The 15,027-nt window shown below is 52.5% G+C and overlaps 1 protein-coding gene across 5 annotated transcripts in view; it reads left to right on the top strand.

The window, feature by feature from the left end:
• The window catches only part of LOC144951730 (cingulin-like protein 1), a 116,836-nt gene that overhangs the window by 58,759 nt on the left and 43,050 nt on the right, over window positions 1-15,027 (top strand). For all 5 annotated transcript variants that reach the window (XM_078882076.1, XM_078882083.1, XM_078882102.1 and 2 more), the window contains exons 9-14: window positions 258-464; window positions 2,896-3,000; window positions 4,687-4,839; window positions 8,036-8,203; window positions 10,438-10,596; window positions 14,197-14,286. In XM_078882076.1, coding sequence (XP_078738202.1) covers window positions 258-464; window positions 2,896-3,000; window positions 4,687-4,839; window positions 8,036-8,203; window positions 10,438-10,596; window positions 14,197-14,286 — 882 coding nt within the window. The remainder of the gene's footprint in view (window positions 1-257; window positions 465-2,895; window positions 3,001-4,686; window positions 4,840-8,035; window positions 8,204-10,437; window positions 10,597-14,196; window positions 14,287-15,027) is intronic.

Below are 15,027 nucleotides of genomic sequence, written 5' to 3'. Positions count from 1 at the left end.
TGTTTTTGGTAGTGTGTAGTGGTCAGCGCAATGTGCTGTGAAGCCGGAAATCACGAGTTCGATTCCCGCTCGTGACAAATCGGTCGTAAATATTGTAACTGCACCCTGGGCCTTCCCTAGGTCGACTGTAAATATCATCACTGGCGAGACAAAGTCAGCCGGGCCCAATGTTGGCCACAACACCCCCTCGTGCGTCGTGTCACAGGTGCCCTAACAGCTGAAGGGCCACGTCAAGGATCTTTGTCCCTGCTTTGTAGCGGGTGCTGGAGCTGGAGGCGAGTGCCGGGGAGTCGAGCCGAGCCCGCTCCGTGGCGGAGCAGCAGGCGCGGCGCGTCGAGGTGGAGCTGGCGGAGCTGCGGGAGGAGCGCGAGAGGCTGCAGGCTGAGCTCCTGCAGCTGAGGCCGGCGCTGGAGGCGGCGCGCAGCGACGAGGACACGTGGAAGGGCCGGCTCAGCCGCCTCGAGGTGAGAGCCGCCGCCTCGCTCGGACGTCGTTGACCACGCGGGGCCGGTTCTCTGCCCGCCCCCCCCCCCCCGCGTGGATAGCCACACGCAAGCGGACGCTGCCAAGTGCTTGCAAGGGCACGAGGCAGGGGGGGCATGTTGATTTTTGTGCAAACGTGTACATCCCTCATAATCGACGTTTTTGAGTGAGATCGCGTTATTTATAAATGTGTCGTAACCCTCCACCACCCGACACGGCCAATCAGTAAAAAAGTGTCATGTTGACAAAAGACAAATTGTTCACTGCTTTAGCCCACCGGTGTGTTGAAGCGTGAAACCACAACATTTACCATTTTTGAGTACGACGTTTCGCTGGTAATTGCATCCAGCATCATCGGGCAATTGGCCCGAATGGTGAGTCGGGTTATGACACATTTATAAATAACGCGATCTAAACCCAAAAACGTTGATTATGAATAATATTGGTCGCGAAAGCCTACGTGTGTACATCCCTGCCTGCTGCTTATCGCCTCCTGCCTCCAGATGGCCAATGTTGATTGGCGAACAGTTACACAGGCCGTGGTAATGTTTCCTTCATGGACTAGTTAGCATTTGCGTGTTTCTCCAGACTGTCCACGATGTAACCATGTGGTCACGTGAAATATTGGGACATGCTAAAATCAACGAATGGACAACAATAATATTACAAATTTCCTCGTGGTGTCACGCCAGTCACAACTTTCTGTGCTGGTGTTTTAGTGAGGAGTGTTCACTGTGTTAGGAGTGTGTCCTGATGTGTGCAGTTGCTATTGAAGAATGCTCGCTCTGATTGACGTGTGAGTAGTGCGGTAGTGCGGGTGTTGTGTGAGTGTTGCGCAAGACGTGTAGTAGTGCGGTAGTGCGGGTGTCATCTGTGTTGCGTAAGACGTGAGTAGTGCGGTAGTGCAGGTGTCGTCTGTGAGTGTTGCGCAAGACGTGTGGTAGTGCGGTAGTGCAGGTGTCACCTGTGTTGCGTAAGACGTGAGTAGTGCGGTAGTGCAGGTGTCGTCTGAGTGTTGCGCAAGACGTGTGGTAGTGCGGTAGTGCAGGTGTCATCTGAGTTTTGCGCAAGATGTGTGGTAGTGCGGTAGTGCGGGTGTCGTCTGTGAGTGTTGCGCAAGACGTGAGTCGTGCGGTAGTGTGGGAGTCGTCTGAGTGTTGCGCAAGACGTGAGTTGTGCGGTAGTGCGGGTGTCGTCTGTGAGTGTTGCGCAATACGTGAGTAGTGAGGTAGTGCGGGTGTCGTCTGTGAGTGTTGCGCAAGACGTGAGTAGTGCGGTAGTGTGGGTGTCGTCTGCGAGTGTTGTGCAAGACGTGTGGTAGTGCGGTAGTGCGGGTGTCGTCTGCGAGTGTTGCGCAAGACGTGTGGTAGTGCGGGTGTCGTCTGCGAGTGTTGCGCAAGACGTCAGTAGTGAGGTAGTGCGGGTGTTGTCTGCGAGTGTTGCGCAAGACGTGTGGTAGTGCGGTAGTGCGAGTGTCGTCTGCGAGTGTTGTGCAAGACGTGTGGTAGTGCGGTAGTGCGGGTGTTGTCTGAGTGTTGCGCAAGACCTGTGGTAGTGCGGTAGTGCGGGTATCGTCTGCGAGTGTTGCGCAAGACGTGTGGTAGTGCGGTAGTGCGGGTGTTGTCTGAGTGTTGTGCAAGACGTGAGTAGTGTGGGTGTCGTCTGTGGGTGTTGCGCAAGACGTGTAGTAGTGCGGTAGTGTGGGTGTCGTCTGTGGGTGTTGCGCAAGATGTGTGGTAGTGCGGTAGTGTGGGTGTCGTCTGCGGGTGTTGCACAAGACGTGTGGTAGTGCGGTAGTGTGGGTGTCGTCTGCGGGTGTTGCACAAGACGTGTGGTAGTGCGGTAGTGCGGGTGTCGTCTGTGGGTGTTGCGCAAGACGTGAGTAGTGCGGTAGTGCGGGTGTTGTCTGAGTGTTGCGCACGACGTGAGTAGTGCAGGTGTCGTCTGTGAGTGTTGCGCAAGACGTGAGTAGTGCGGTAGTGCGGGTGTTGTCTGAGTGTTGCGCACGACGTGAGTAGTGCGGGTGTCGTCTGTGAGTGTTGCGCAAGACGTGAGTAGTGCGGTAGTGTGGGTGTTGTCTGAGTGTTGCGCAAGACGTGGGTAGTGCGGTAGTGCGCGTGTCTGCGAGTGTTGCGCAAGACGTAAGTAGTGCGGTAGTGCGGGTGTCGTCTGTGAGTGTTGCGCAAGACGTGAGTAGTGCGGTAGTGCGGGTGTCGTCTGTGAGTGTTGCGTAAGACGTGTGATAGTGCAGTAGTGCGGGTGTCATCTGTGAGTGTTGCGCAAGACGTGAGTAGTGCGGTAGTGCGGGTGTCTTCTGAGTGTTGGCTAAGACGTGAGTAGTGCGGTGGTGATTGTGTTCTCTGTGAGTGGCGGGCGTACACACTGACACGTGTGTGTGTGTTCGGTGTGCAGGCGGAGCAAGCTCGTAAGGCAGAAGCCCTGGAGAAGGCCGATGCCCTGGAGGTGGAGATGGAGGCTGCCCAGCGGACTCTACAGACTCAGCTGGAGGAGCTGGAGGTGCGGAAGCCACCGTTGTCAGCCTCGCTGGCAACAGGCGGTAGCCCCAAACTTGCTTCTGAATCTTTTAGCAAGTGGATTACCGCATGGGTGGAACAAACCCGATTTTTTCCAGCGGCAGGCATCGGGTTTTTTCTTTAATACAATTAAACCCGATTTTGGGGACTTAAAACCTGGTTTAATGAACACGAAACTCTGATAGGCTTAGGCTGCTTCCTCGTCGGTGCTGCTATCATACTCGGTGGGGGGGGGGGGCCGTCGGGCACGGGGTAGTCGTAGAATGCGGGCAGGTTGGTCTTGATGAACACGAGCTTCTCTACAATCGTGGGCGCCGCTAGTGAGTTCCTTAGCTTGGAATGGATGAAGCCCATCGTTGAGAAGTTGGCGAAGTGCGGTTCTGCAATTAGAAGCAATTTAACCGGATTTCTCCCAATCTCAGATGATCGATTACTGAGACACGAGAGGGCAGCCAGGCCCATGGACAGGCTGAAGTGGCACTCGCACAAAGACCCTAATCAGACTTCTTTCATCACCCGCCAGTCACAAACTCACCTGACCCTTGACACGCATTAGCACCTGTTTAGTGCCCTCACGTAAAATCCCAGTGACGTACGTTTTACCGTAAGCCATGCACACCCCTAGGTGGGTCGAGAGTTTAAAATCAGATAATTGTTTTTTTACCCTTATATCTGGCAACAAAACTGACACCTTTTTTTACAAGGAGTCATGTTTGCATTGACCACAATACCTGCGGTCAGAACGCAAACAAAAAACACAACTCTGATAATGTATAGCACTTTTTGTTTGCATTCCGAACGCAGGTATTGTGGTCAATGCAAACATAACTCCTTGTTAAAAAAGGTGTCAGTTTTGTTGCCAGATAAAAGGGTAAAAAAACAATTATCTGATTTTGCTACTGGCAAAAGGAGGTTCCAATGGTGAGTTTAAAATCAGCGCTTGCCGTGCCGTGGTCAGCATGAGCCTGGCGTGGTAATGGCAGCCAGACGAGCGTGGTACTGGCATCGGCGCTGCCTCGTCAAGCGGTGTGCCCACTTTCAGCACCTGTCCCCACGATAATGCGCAAGGCCACGCAGGGGGGGGGGGGCTCCGTTGTTGTGCGAGTCTGACCTGGGGCTCGCATTGATCACTTGTTACACTGTAAACGTTCTCGGTATGAAGACAAAGGCTGCCAGGCATGTTGCCGCTCGCCACCACCGCAGCCACCCCTTGGTGCCATGCCGGCATGAGCAGGTGCTTGCTAGAAGCACCGCCCGCCCTCGCAATAAGGCAGGCTAGAGAGAGGATGTTTGTCTTTGTAAACATAGTATGCACCCATACTCTTAGGTTTTTCGGTAAAGTCACGTCGGCAAAAAATGTATAATAAAAATTAATAATAATAAAATAATAGAAACGATAATAGAAATATAATAATAAATCATTATTATTTCTATTATTTTTTCTATTACTTTTTTATTATAATAGAAAAAATAATAGAAATATATTAATAAATCATTATTTCCATTTTCCCCTATTATTTTATTATTATTTTTTTACCGACGTGACTTTACCAAAAAAACCTAAGAGTATGATTCCTTGCAGTCGCGAAAGCTTCAAATCTCGAATAGTTTGCACCCATCTGAGTGTGATGTGTTGTGTGTGTGCACTCCATTGTGTGTGTGTGTGCAGCGCAAGTGCAGCAGGCTGCAGGCAGAGCAGCAGGAGCTGACTGCACGGCGGCAGAGCTCGGAGCGCCAGCGGGAGGAGCTGAGGCAGGAGCTGGAGCACGAGAGGGAGAGGGCCCAGCAGCAGGAGCGCGCCCTGGAGAGACTCCGCAATGAGGTGCCGTCCCCCACCCACTCTCCACCCACTCTCCACCCACTCTCCACCCACTCGGCACTCACTCTCCACTCACTCTCCACTCACTCGGCACCCACTCTCCACTCACTCTCCACCCACTCTCCACTCACTCTCCACCCACTCTCCACCCACTCTCCACCCACTCTCCACTCACTCTCCACTCACTCTCCACTCACTCGGCACTCACTCGGCACTCACTCTCCACTCACTCTCCACTCACTCGGCACCCACTCTCCACTCACTCTCCACCCACTCTCTACTCACTCTCCACCCACTTTCCACTCACTCTCCACTCACTCTCCACTCACTCGGCACTCACTCTCCACCCACTCTCCACTCACTCTCCACCCACTCTCCCCTCACTTTCCCCTCACTCGGCACTCACTCTCCACTCACTCTCCCCTCCCTCCGTCTCCACTCAATCTTCAACCACTCTCCACCCACTCTCCACCCACTGTCCACTCAATCTCCAACCACACTCCACTCAATCTCCACCCACTCTCCACTCAATGTCCACTCAATGGGCACTCACTGTCACCTCTCTCCACTCACTCTCCACTCACTCTGCGCTTGCTCTGTACTCTCTACACACTCTCCCCTTACTCGGCACTCATTCTGCACTCGCTGTCCACTCGCTGTCCAGAAACTCTCCTTAGTTGGAATGCAGATGATAAGTTCTAACTTGTGTCAATCGTGTTACACGATATACAGTTTATTGAATTAGAGTTGTTAATTTCCAGTCTGTTCCAGTAGCATACTGTTGGCGATGTATAATAGTGCAATATGTGCAATCAAAGTAGAACTCTCCAACAATTCACGCTTACAGTAATCGTGCAGACTTCAAGGAAGCGAGTCACATGCCGTGCTCCTCCTGTAACCCGTGTCTCTTGCGCGAGATTCCTTGAGTCGTGGGTAGAAACTCATAAAACCGACTAAATATCTCAAATTCCTGTTGTGGATATTCCGAGCGTCGTTCGCAATGTGCCGCTTTTACAAGCGTTTCACTTGCATTCACCCAACGTGTGCCTTGCCTTGTCTCCGTGAGACTTTGCGGGCTCGAAATCCAGGAACCCTCACTCCCCAGAACGTGCCAAACTTGACTCGTGAACGGCAGGAGATCGACAGTGCAGATGGGGGGAAGGGGCGGTGAGCAGGGAGAGTAAGTGGGGTGGGTGACATTCCAGTCTACACAGTGGCCACTGGACCGGAGTGCTGCCAATAGGCAGTGGGTGAAAGGGCCGAGAGGTAACAGGAGGCAAGGTCCGTGAAGGCTGTTGAACACGAGGGCAGATTCACAGGGAGTGTTGGGAGGATTTTGAAAAACAATCCAATTGATTGCCGATTGTTTTAGCCTAACGCAGGCCACAAGCCCCAATCGCACAACAACCACGCACGTCACACACGGTTGCTGTCAACGGATCGCATTACCGGCTGGAGACGCAAGGGCACAATACTGCCGGCACCCATTCTCGTTTTTCAATTGTTTTGTTTGGTGGCCGCTATTCAGCGAGAAACATTAAACGGGTTTAAACCCAAGCCTGTTGAGATACTTGATGTGTGTCTGTGTAGCTATGTCCCATGTGTCTTTGTATACGAGGTTCATGTGTGCCTAGTTTTGACGTGCAGCTCTTCATCTCTGCGTTCATGGCCAGATGCTTGTGGTCTCGAGGCTAGGACCCATCGCGTCTCCAGGACCGATGAAAATGTTGTGTAGGGTAGAAGGCACGCAATGAAATAGGTGGAAACTACGGGCCTCACCCCCCGAATACGGCCCCCTAAGTGAGTGCTCTTAGGCAGCACGTTTGGCTGGCTACCATCCACGTTTGGCTCCAGCTTGTGAATTCCCAGACCCTTGGCCACGGCGAGTAAGCCTGATGGTCCTCGTACGGTCACGAGTTCTGACCGAAGAAAATGTATTTTCTGCAGCTTAGCAGGGGTGTAAAACAACCACCAACACAGCTGAAATGAGTGGCCTGTGAGCTGCTTGAGATGCTGCCGGACCCGGCCTGCTGTTACTGGTTCCCTGTGACGTGCGGTTGTGCTGTCAGAGAGTGCTGCATGAGAGAAAATCCCTGACCTGTGCCAAGGTAACAGGACTGTGTGGTTCTTTCGGTGAAGTCACATAGAAGGGAAATAATACAATAAAAAAAACGATTAAATTATCACGACGTTTCGATTGCAACACAAGCAATGATCATCAGGTGTGAAAACCACAGCAAGAAAATGTTATTGTTTTATTTTTATTATTTTATTGTTTCACTTCTACGTGACTTTACCGAAAGAAGCAAGAATATGAATCCCTGCAGTCACGAAAGCTTTAAATCTAAATTTAGTATTGTACCGCATAATGTTTGTTTCATCTATACGCGGCTGGATCTCTGTTGTGCAGTCGCAATAGAATTGTCTAAAAGTCCAATAACATAAACAAGAAAGTATTATAACAAGAAGTTATTTTTTAAAACAGTATATTGTATTTAACGTACAAATGCACACCACACTCCAATGGCACAGCCGGAGAAAGACGCAAACATACAGTAAAAAAAACAATGATGTTAGTGGAAATTAACAATAATAATCTACATACATATAAAAGACAAAGTTGTGATTATGTGTGTCTGTTCAAAATGTTTAGCGTACTTCCCGACATGCAACAAATTTGAAATTTGCCATGTGGGTACGTTCCAGACTGTACACCATGTAAAAAATATTAAAATAGACTTGTATTCTTTTTGGGGGGGGGGCTCAATAATGCATAGATTTTTTTGCACGGCAAGTGAGCCGGGTTGTTAAAATGCACCGAGGTGTCACAGTGGGGGCAGCACAGCTGATGCACCTGCCAGCCATCTCATTTAGTCAACCCATGGCACCTGGGTCTGTCCCTTGACGTCCTGCCAGCAGCAGAGAGCCTTCCACACTTCACGTGGCCTCAAGGTGCGTCTAACCTGATTAAAATAAATAACAGATACATTCCAGAACTACACTGGCACAAGCACTGTGGTGATGTCGTCATTGCCACGTTTGTGGCACGTGTCGGTTGCTGTGTGGCATGTGGTGCTGTGTGTGTCTTATGTGTGCGTGGTACTTTGTTGTGTGTGTGTATGCTGAACTTCTTTCGCACCGTACGTAGCCAACCGTGCTAATCGAAGGTGTGTGTGTGGGTGTGTGTGCTGTGGGTTAGCTCTCCGAATCGAGCGAGACATCGGCCAGGGCTGTGAAGCTGCGCACCGAGTTTGAGGAGCTGAGGGAGAAGGCTCGGAGGGATTCGGCCGACCTGCAGAGGCTGCTGCAGGAGAAGGCCCAGGCCCTGGAGGTGTCGATCCAGCACAACACGAGGTTCCAGCAGGAGGTGAGGCCCGGCCTGAGGCATTCCAGTCGTGCTTGAAGCAGATTGCGAGCAGTGAAGCGAGAGTCACCACAGAGAGAAAGGGCTATGTCATTCACTGTGGAGTTGGCTTCCATCCTGGTGCAGGGAATGAAATGGGGCCCCCTGTCCCAATTTCCCCTCATTGTGGTCCAGCGTCTGGGCTCTCCCCCTGCCCGTGGGCCCCAGCAGTGCAGTTGTACCACCTGCACACTGGGCAGTGGTGCCACTGCGCCTGTCCTGCGGTATGTGGAACGCGCGGGGCTGTGGGAAACTCTGATCAGTGGCTTCATGCGCGTGGCTCACTAAACCAGTCGTGAGACTTCATTACTCTGAATTCATATGAATTCATATATTTTATTCTATTTTAGATTTTTAGATTAACTTTTATTCGCATGTATTAGCTTGCATTTTTTATACACTAATCATTGCAATGTTTTTCTATATTAGTCATTGTATTTTAACAATTTTCGCGAAGTTTCATCGGCAACGAGCAGCCGTTGAACTTATCCGTCTGTCTGTGGACACGACGCACGAACGCGGTTCAGTGCTGTGTGTTACGGGTGATGTCATCACTGCACACACATACCTGGCAATAGCCAGGCAGGAATCCAGCCAGAAAACTTTTTTCTGATGTACCGAGTTACCATTTCAGCAAAAGAGATGTCACGTGTCCTCATATTGCCGTTATGTGGTGGAACTTTTGGTGAGAACAGAAGAAAATCGGCGCCAATGAAGTGACGTTACTCCCTGTCACGGCACCTGTTGGATCAATCCAAAAGCAAAACATTAATAACAACCAAAATGTCGTAATCTAGGCCCGATTTCTGGATGTTTTGGATCAAACTGAAAATCATGAATACGTTCCTCATAAATACGAATCTGCAGCAGCGGCAGGAGAGAGTCGTGAGCTAAAATTCGGAATATGCTCGGCCCACCGTCCTTCCAGAGTTGTTGAAATGAGTGCCGCTCCGTGATAACACAACAGCGATGTCTCATGGATGATATACTGGCCACCAGCATAGGAATGTGGAATTTCTACCACTGGCTTTGGGCCAGCATCAAAGATGAGCGCAAAGCTTAATAGTTGTTTCAGACACTTGGATGTATCGCAGGGGATGACCACCCGCCCACGTGCAGTCCTCTGGTCGTGTCCGTTTGAGACGCTGCATAAATGAGGCGGCTGCGCGTGTAGTAGATTTCATTGGCAAACGTGTTTAGTGGGGAAAAATACAAATGCGTGCATCACCACCTTTATAGCGACCTTTACCACTGCACCATGGCTCGACGAATGTCAGCCATCGCTGGCATTGATGAATGTGAATTTTTAGTGGTGAGAAAATGTCATAATTTTACTCCAGCCTTCTTAATGTGAATGTATTAATTCTCGACAAAACGAATGCGGTGCACGTCGGTACCTTATCAGGTTAGTGTCGTGTAGTTTTCGAGTGGAAAAACATCGGCGTGCGTGTCTCGCTTTGGGAAACAGTCTCGCGTCGCACGAGTGCCGCGGCTCGTGCCACTGGGGGGGAACGGCGGCGCCGCGCCCAGAGGTTCCTGGCTGCGTCCTGGCCCCGCTGTGTGTTCCGTGTCCTGGCCGCGTCTTGCCCCCGCTGTGTCCTCGCTGCTGTGCCGCGTGCTGGCTGCATCCTGGCCTGCTGTGTGTCCCGTGTCCTGGCCATGTCCTGCCCTGCTGTGCCGCATCCTGGCCGCATCCTGGCCGTGCCCTTGCCCGCTGCGCTCTATCCTTGTCGTGTGTGTTGTGTGGTTTCCCTGTTGCGGTGTTTGTGATGCTGTCCTCGCTGGACTTTGCTCATTGCTGTTTGTGTTGTTGAGTTGTGCTGTATTTGCTAGATGTGTATGATTGCTGTATGCAGAATGTTCTATGGGTGTTGGGTCCTTGATATGTGTGCTGTGGCGATTGATGTACTGTATGTGCTGTGTTATTGAGGTGCTGTGTGTGTTTGTGCTGCATATGCTGCATGTGTGTGTGCTGGGCATGATGTGTGTCTTGATTTGCTGTGTGTGTGCTGCATGTGCTGTGTGTGTGTGTGTGCTGGGCATGATGTGTGTCTTGATTTGCTGTGTGTGTGCTGCATGTGCTGTGCTATTGAGGTGCTGTGTGTGTTTGTGCTGCATATGCTGCGTGTGTGTGTGCTGGGCATGATGTGTGTCTTGATGTGCTGTGTGTGTGCTGCATGTGCTGTGCGTGGCTGCAGCTCAAGAAGGTGGAGCGGGACGTGGAGCGCGAGCGTGGCGAGCGGGAGGCGGCCGAGCTTGAGAACCGGCGCCTCGACCGCAGCCTCCAGGACATGCGCCTGGAACTCAGCTCGGCCGCTCTGCGCAAGGACAACCCGCGGCAGGTCAAGGCCCTCGAGGTAAAGTTGACCCCCTCTAAGTTGCCACAGCCGCCGTACGGCAGACCAGAGCCGGGCTGGTGCTGCGCCGGGGCGAAACTAGCCCACGTCTGGGTGTAATCCACGTCCTCATTAACCGGTGCCTCGTGTCCGTGTTGTGGGCCCTCGGTGTGCTGGCCCCATGCTTAACATGGGCTGGGGCATCACTCGCCACACTCGGCCTGTCATGCCACCATCCCTCGCCGTTCTTCCCTTCTGCCAGACTCGGCCGCTGTCGTACGGTCGAATCTCGAGCCTCGCATTCTAACTCGCAGCACCGCACTGTGGCGCACCGTCGGGACTCCCCCGGTCGCCACCGCAATCGCCACCAGTGTCCCCATCCCGGTTCCCCATACCCGTTCCGGTTCCCATCCCGCTCCCCGTAGGGAGAGAGAGGCGTGGGTAGGATGTGTGTAGGTAGGATGTGTGTAGGGAGGGGGAGTTCGAGTGGTTGTGGGTATGGAGTGGGAGTGGTGTGGGTAGTGAGTGTGTAGGGAGAGGGAGTGGTGTAGGTAGGGAGTGTGTAGGGAACGGGAGTGGTGTGGGTAGGGAGTGTGTAGGGAGCGGGAGTGGTGTGGGTAGTGAGTGTGTAGGGAGAGGGAGTGGTGTGGGGTAGGGAGAGGGAGCGGTGTGGGTAGTGAGTGTGTAGGGGGAGAGGGAGTGGGAGTGGTGTGGGTAGTGTGTGTAGGGAGCGGGAGTGGTGTGGGTAGGGAATGTGTAGGGAGAGGGAGTGGTGTGGGGTAGGGAGAGGGAGCGGTGTGGGTAGTGAGTGTGTAGGGGGAGAGGGAGTGGAAGTGGTGTGGGTAGGGAGTGTGTAGGGAGCGGGAGTGGTGTGGGTAGGGAGTGTGTAAGGAGCGGGAGTGGTGTGGGGTAGGGAGAGGGAGTGGTGTGGCTAGTGAGTGTGTAGGGGGAGAGGGAGTGGGAGTGGTGTGGGAGTGGAGTGTGTAGGGAGCGGGAGTGGTGTGGGTAGGGAGTGTGTAGGGAGCGGGAGTGGTGTGGGGTAGGGAGAGAGAGCGGTGTGGGTAGTGAGTGTGTAGGGGGAGAGGGAGTGACAGTGGTGTGGGTAGGGAGTGTGTAGGGAGCGGGAGTGGTGTGGGTAGGGAGTGTGTAGGGAGCGGGAGTGGTGTGGGTAGGGAGTGTGTAGGGAGAGGGAGTGGTGTGGGTAGGGAGTGTGTAGGGAGAGGGAGTGGTGTGGGTAGGGAGTGTGTAGGGAGAGGGAGTAGTGTGGGTAGTGAGTGTGTAGGGAGTGGTAGTAGTGTGGGGTAGGGAGTGTGTAGGGAGAGGGAGTAGTGTGGGTAGTGAGTGTGTAGGGAGAGGGAGTGGTGTGGGTAGTGAGTGTGTAGGGAGAGGGAGTGGTGTGGGTAGGGAGTGTGTAGGGAGAGGGAGTGGTGGGGGTAGGTAGTGTGTAGGGAGAGGGAGTGGTGTGTGTAGGGAGTGTGTAGGAAGAGGGAGTGGTGTGGGGTAGGGAGAGGGAGTGGTAGTGGTGTGGGGTAGGGAGTGTGTAGGGAGAGGGAGTAGTGTGGGTAGTGAGTGTGTAGGGAGAGGGAGTGGTGTGGGTAGTGAGTGTGTAGGGAGTGGTAGTAGTGTGGGGTAGGGAGTGTGTAGGGAGAGGGAGTGGTGGGGGTAGGTAGTGTGTAGGGAGAGGGAGTGGTGTGTGTAGGGAGTGTGTAGGAAGAGGGAGTGGTGTGGGGTAGGGAGAGGGAGTGGTAGTGGTGTGGGGTAGGGAGTGTGTAGGGAGAGGGAGCGGTGTGGGTTGGTTGTTGGAGAGAACCAGGCCACGTACAGCCACCAACCCTCATTTACACGCCCTGCACTATGAGCTTGTGTGAATGCTTCATTCTACGTCTTCTGCTGTGTTGCACAATCTGATCAAAAGAAAGACGATATTGTGATTAAACACATTCAATGGTTTCCGTTAAACATCGAACCTCATTATTCTGAAGCTGCAGGGTGTGGACATTTCTTAGCCTCGACGGCACCGGTCGACAAAAAAAAATTAGCGCCTTGCTTATTTCCCACAGCCCAGCCTAACAAAGTGTTATGCCTGTGCTCGCACGGGGTAAGGCGCGTTGCCTGCATGTGTGGAGCATAAATGTCGTTTGCCCTCGGGTCACGTGTGCAGTGTGGCAATGTGGGTAAGCAACAGCAGTATCGGACCAGTTTATTTTCTCCATGAAGATATTTTCTGATTTCAAAATATATTACCGTGTTGTACAATGTGCCAGGCTCGACCATTACACATCGTGCGTGTAAAGTCGGCAAAGCGACTGGCTTGCAGTGAAGGGTAATGAGACCTTCAGAATATATCGATCAATGTCTGTTTTGTAACCAGTTTAAAGTCCATTAAGATAAATTGCCAATTATGTCCGTGTCACCGTAGTTATTTAAGTGTGGTTATATTGCACTGTTCTCTGAGTGATGTTTACTTTTCGCTCTTGAGTCTTGGGTTGCAATCTGCGTGCGTGCAAATGCACACGTATTTGCAGGAGGGGGGGGGGGTCATTATCATCCACTCTGCGGCAAGGCGACTCGCTTGAACACATTCCTGTACGTGTCACCACTGAGATTTACCCATCGACCCCATGAGCAGAGGCCCAGCACTAAACGCACAATCCGCTCTGCACCACCATGGTGGTCCCTGCCGGCCCTGCGCTCCCTCGGCCCAGCGCCCTCTGGGCCCTGCTAGGCTGGCGGGAATCCAGTGGGAGTCTGCAAGGTAGAATCTGGAAGTGCAGAAAAAATGGGCAATAGCATCTGAGCAAATCACCCGGAACGCACTGATCGCAGAAGCTAAGCAGGGTTGAGCTTGGATTGTGCTTTGATGGGTGATCGCCATGCACGCCACGTTGTCTAGATGGCAGTGAGGCAGTACTACGTGTGGTTAGCACTGAGATTCTACGCTGCCACCTCTGCCCACCAGCACCAACTCGCATGGTGAAGTACGTATTGGCCCGCTCGGATTCGGAAGGTCTTAATCCAGCAGTGGATTGGCCAAAGCAGCTGTGGATATGTGCAAACGTCGCAACTTTCGCCCACCTTTTTTTTGCAAACCAACATAAAAATGTGAAGAAAATAAGGGTTGTAAATAAAACACACATTTTTATAGTAATGCTCCAAATGGAAATGGATCCGAGAATCACTTGGTAAACTTTTACTTCATCAGAGGTCAACATTCAAGACAGACTGGGAGTCTCCTTTGTAGAGAGAAGGCCTGAGGCTCCTAAAACGTTATGGAACCTCTACAGGCATTGGCGGTAAATAGCCTCGTTAGGCCAAATCGCTGCTTACAGTCAGGATCGCCGCCACGTACCGCGACAGCAGAGAAGCCCGACTGTGCCGTGCGGGTTTCGGCGGCGTTGTGAGTCATCAACACAGCGCGGTGAGTGTAACTCATCGGCACAGAGCGGTGAGTATAACTCATCGGCACAGAGCGGTGAGTGTAACTCATCGGCACAGAGCGGTGAGTGTAACTCATCGGTACAGAGCGGTGAGTGTAACTCATCGGCACAGCGCGGTGAGTGTAACTCATCGGCACAGAGCGGTGAGTGTAACAGGTGGCCGCATGGTGTGTGCCGCGTGCAGGAGCGGGTGAGCACTCTGCAGGCCGAGCTGGAGGAGGAGAGGGAGAACGTGGAGCTCCTGACAGACAAAGCCGAGTGGGCGAGGGATCAGGTACCATCTCCTCGCACACACAGCGTGCATACACACACACACACATAGCACACACAGTGTGCATACATAGCACACACACATACAGTATGCACACAGCACACATAGCACACACACACACACACATAGCACACACACACAGTGTGCACACACACACATAGCACACACGGTGCATACAGCACATGCAGACATAGCAGACACACACACAGCGTGCACTAGCAGACACACACACAGCATGTACACACAGCACGCACACACAGCACGCACACACAGCATGCACACACAGCATGCACACATAGCATGCGCACACAGCATGCGCACACAGCATGCACACACAGCATGTACACACAGCACGCACACACAGCATGCACACACAGCATGCACGCACAGCATGCGCACACAGCACGTGCACACAGCATGCACACACAGCATGCACACACAGCATGCGTACAGGATCTGGCTGTGCTACTCAGAGTTCCGTGGCACTCATCTGTGTCCTTGGTTCTGAGCCAGTGCTGGAAGTTCCACAATCCCACAAAAGCACCACGTGACTCAGCTGACCCTGCCTAGGAGTTGAACCATGAATCTAAACAAATGGGAGCTTGCTGCTCTACCCACCGTGTTCTCCCACCATGTCTAATCCCTTACAGTACTAATGCCACTTTTATTAATTTACAGTACCTAAGGAGTGCACCATCGGTGCATTAAATGTGTTTATTACAGCACAGTGCAGGAGAACGGGTG

The sequence above is a fragment of the Lampetra fluviatilis genome, chromosome 3 (assembly GCF_964198595.1).
Source record: "Lampetra fluviatilis chromosome 3, kcLamFluv1.1, whole genome shotgun sequence".
Lineage (NCBI taxonomy): Eukaryota > Metazoa > Chordata > Hyperoartia > Petromyzontiformes > Petromyzontidae > Lampetra > Lampetra fluviatilis.
The sequence above is the reverse complement of the archived record's forward strand: the minus strand, read 5'-3'. Positions and strand labels throughout refer to the sequence as shown.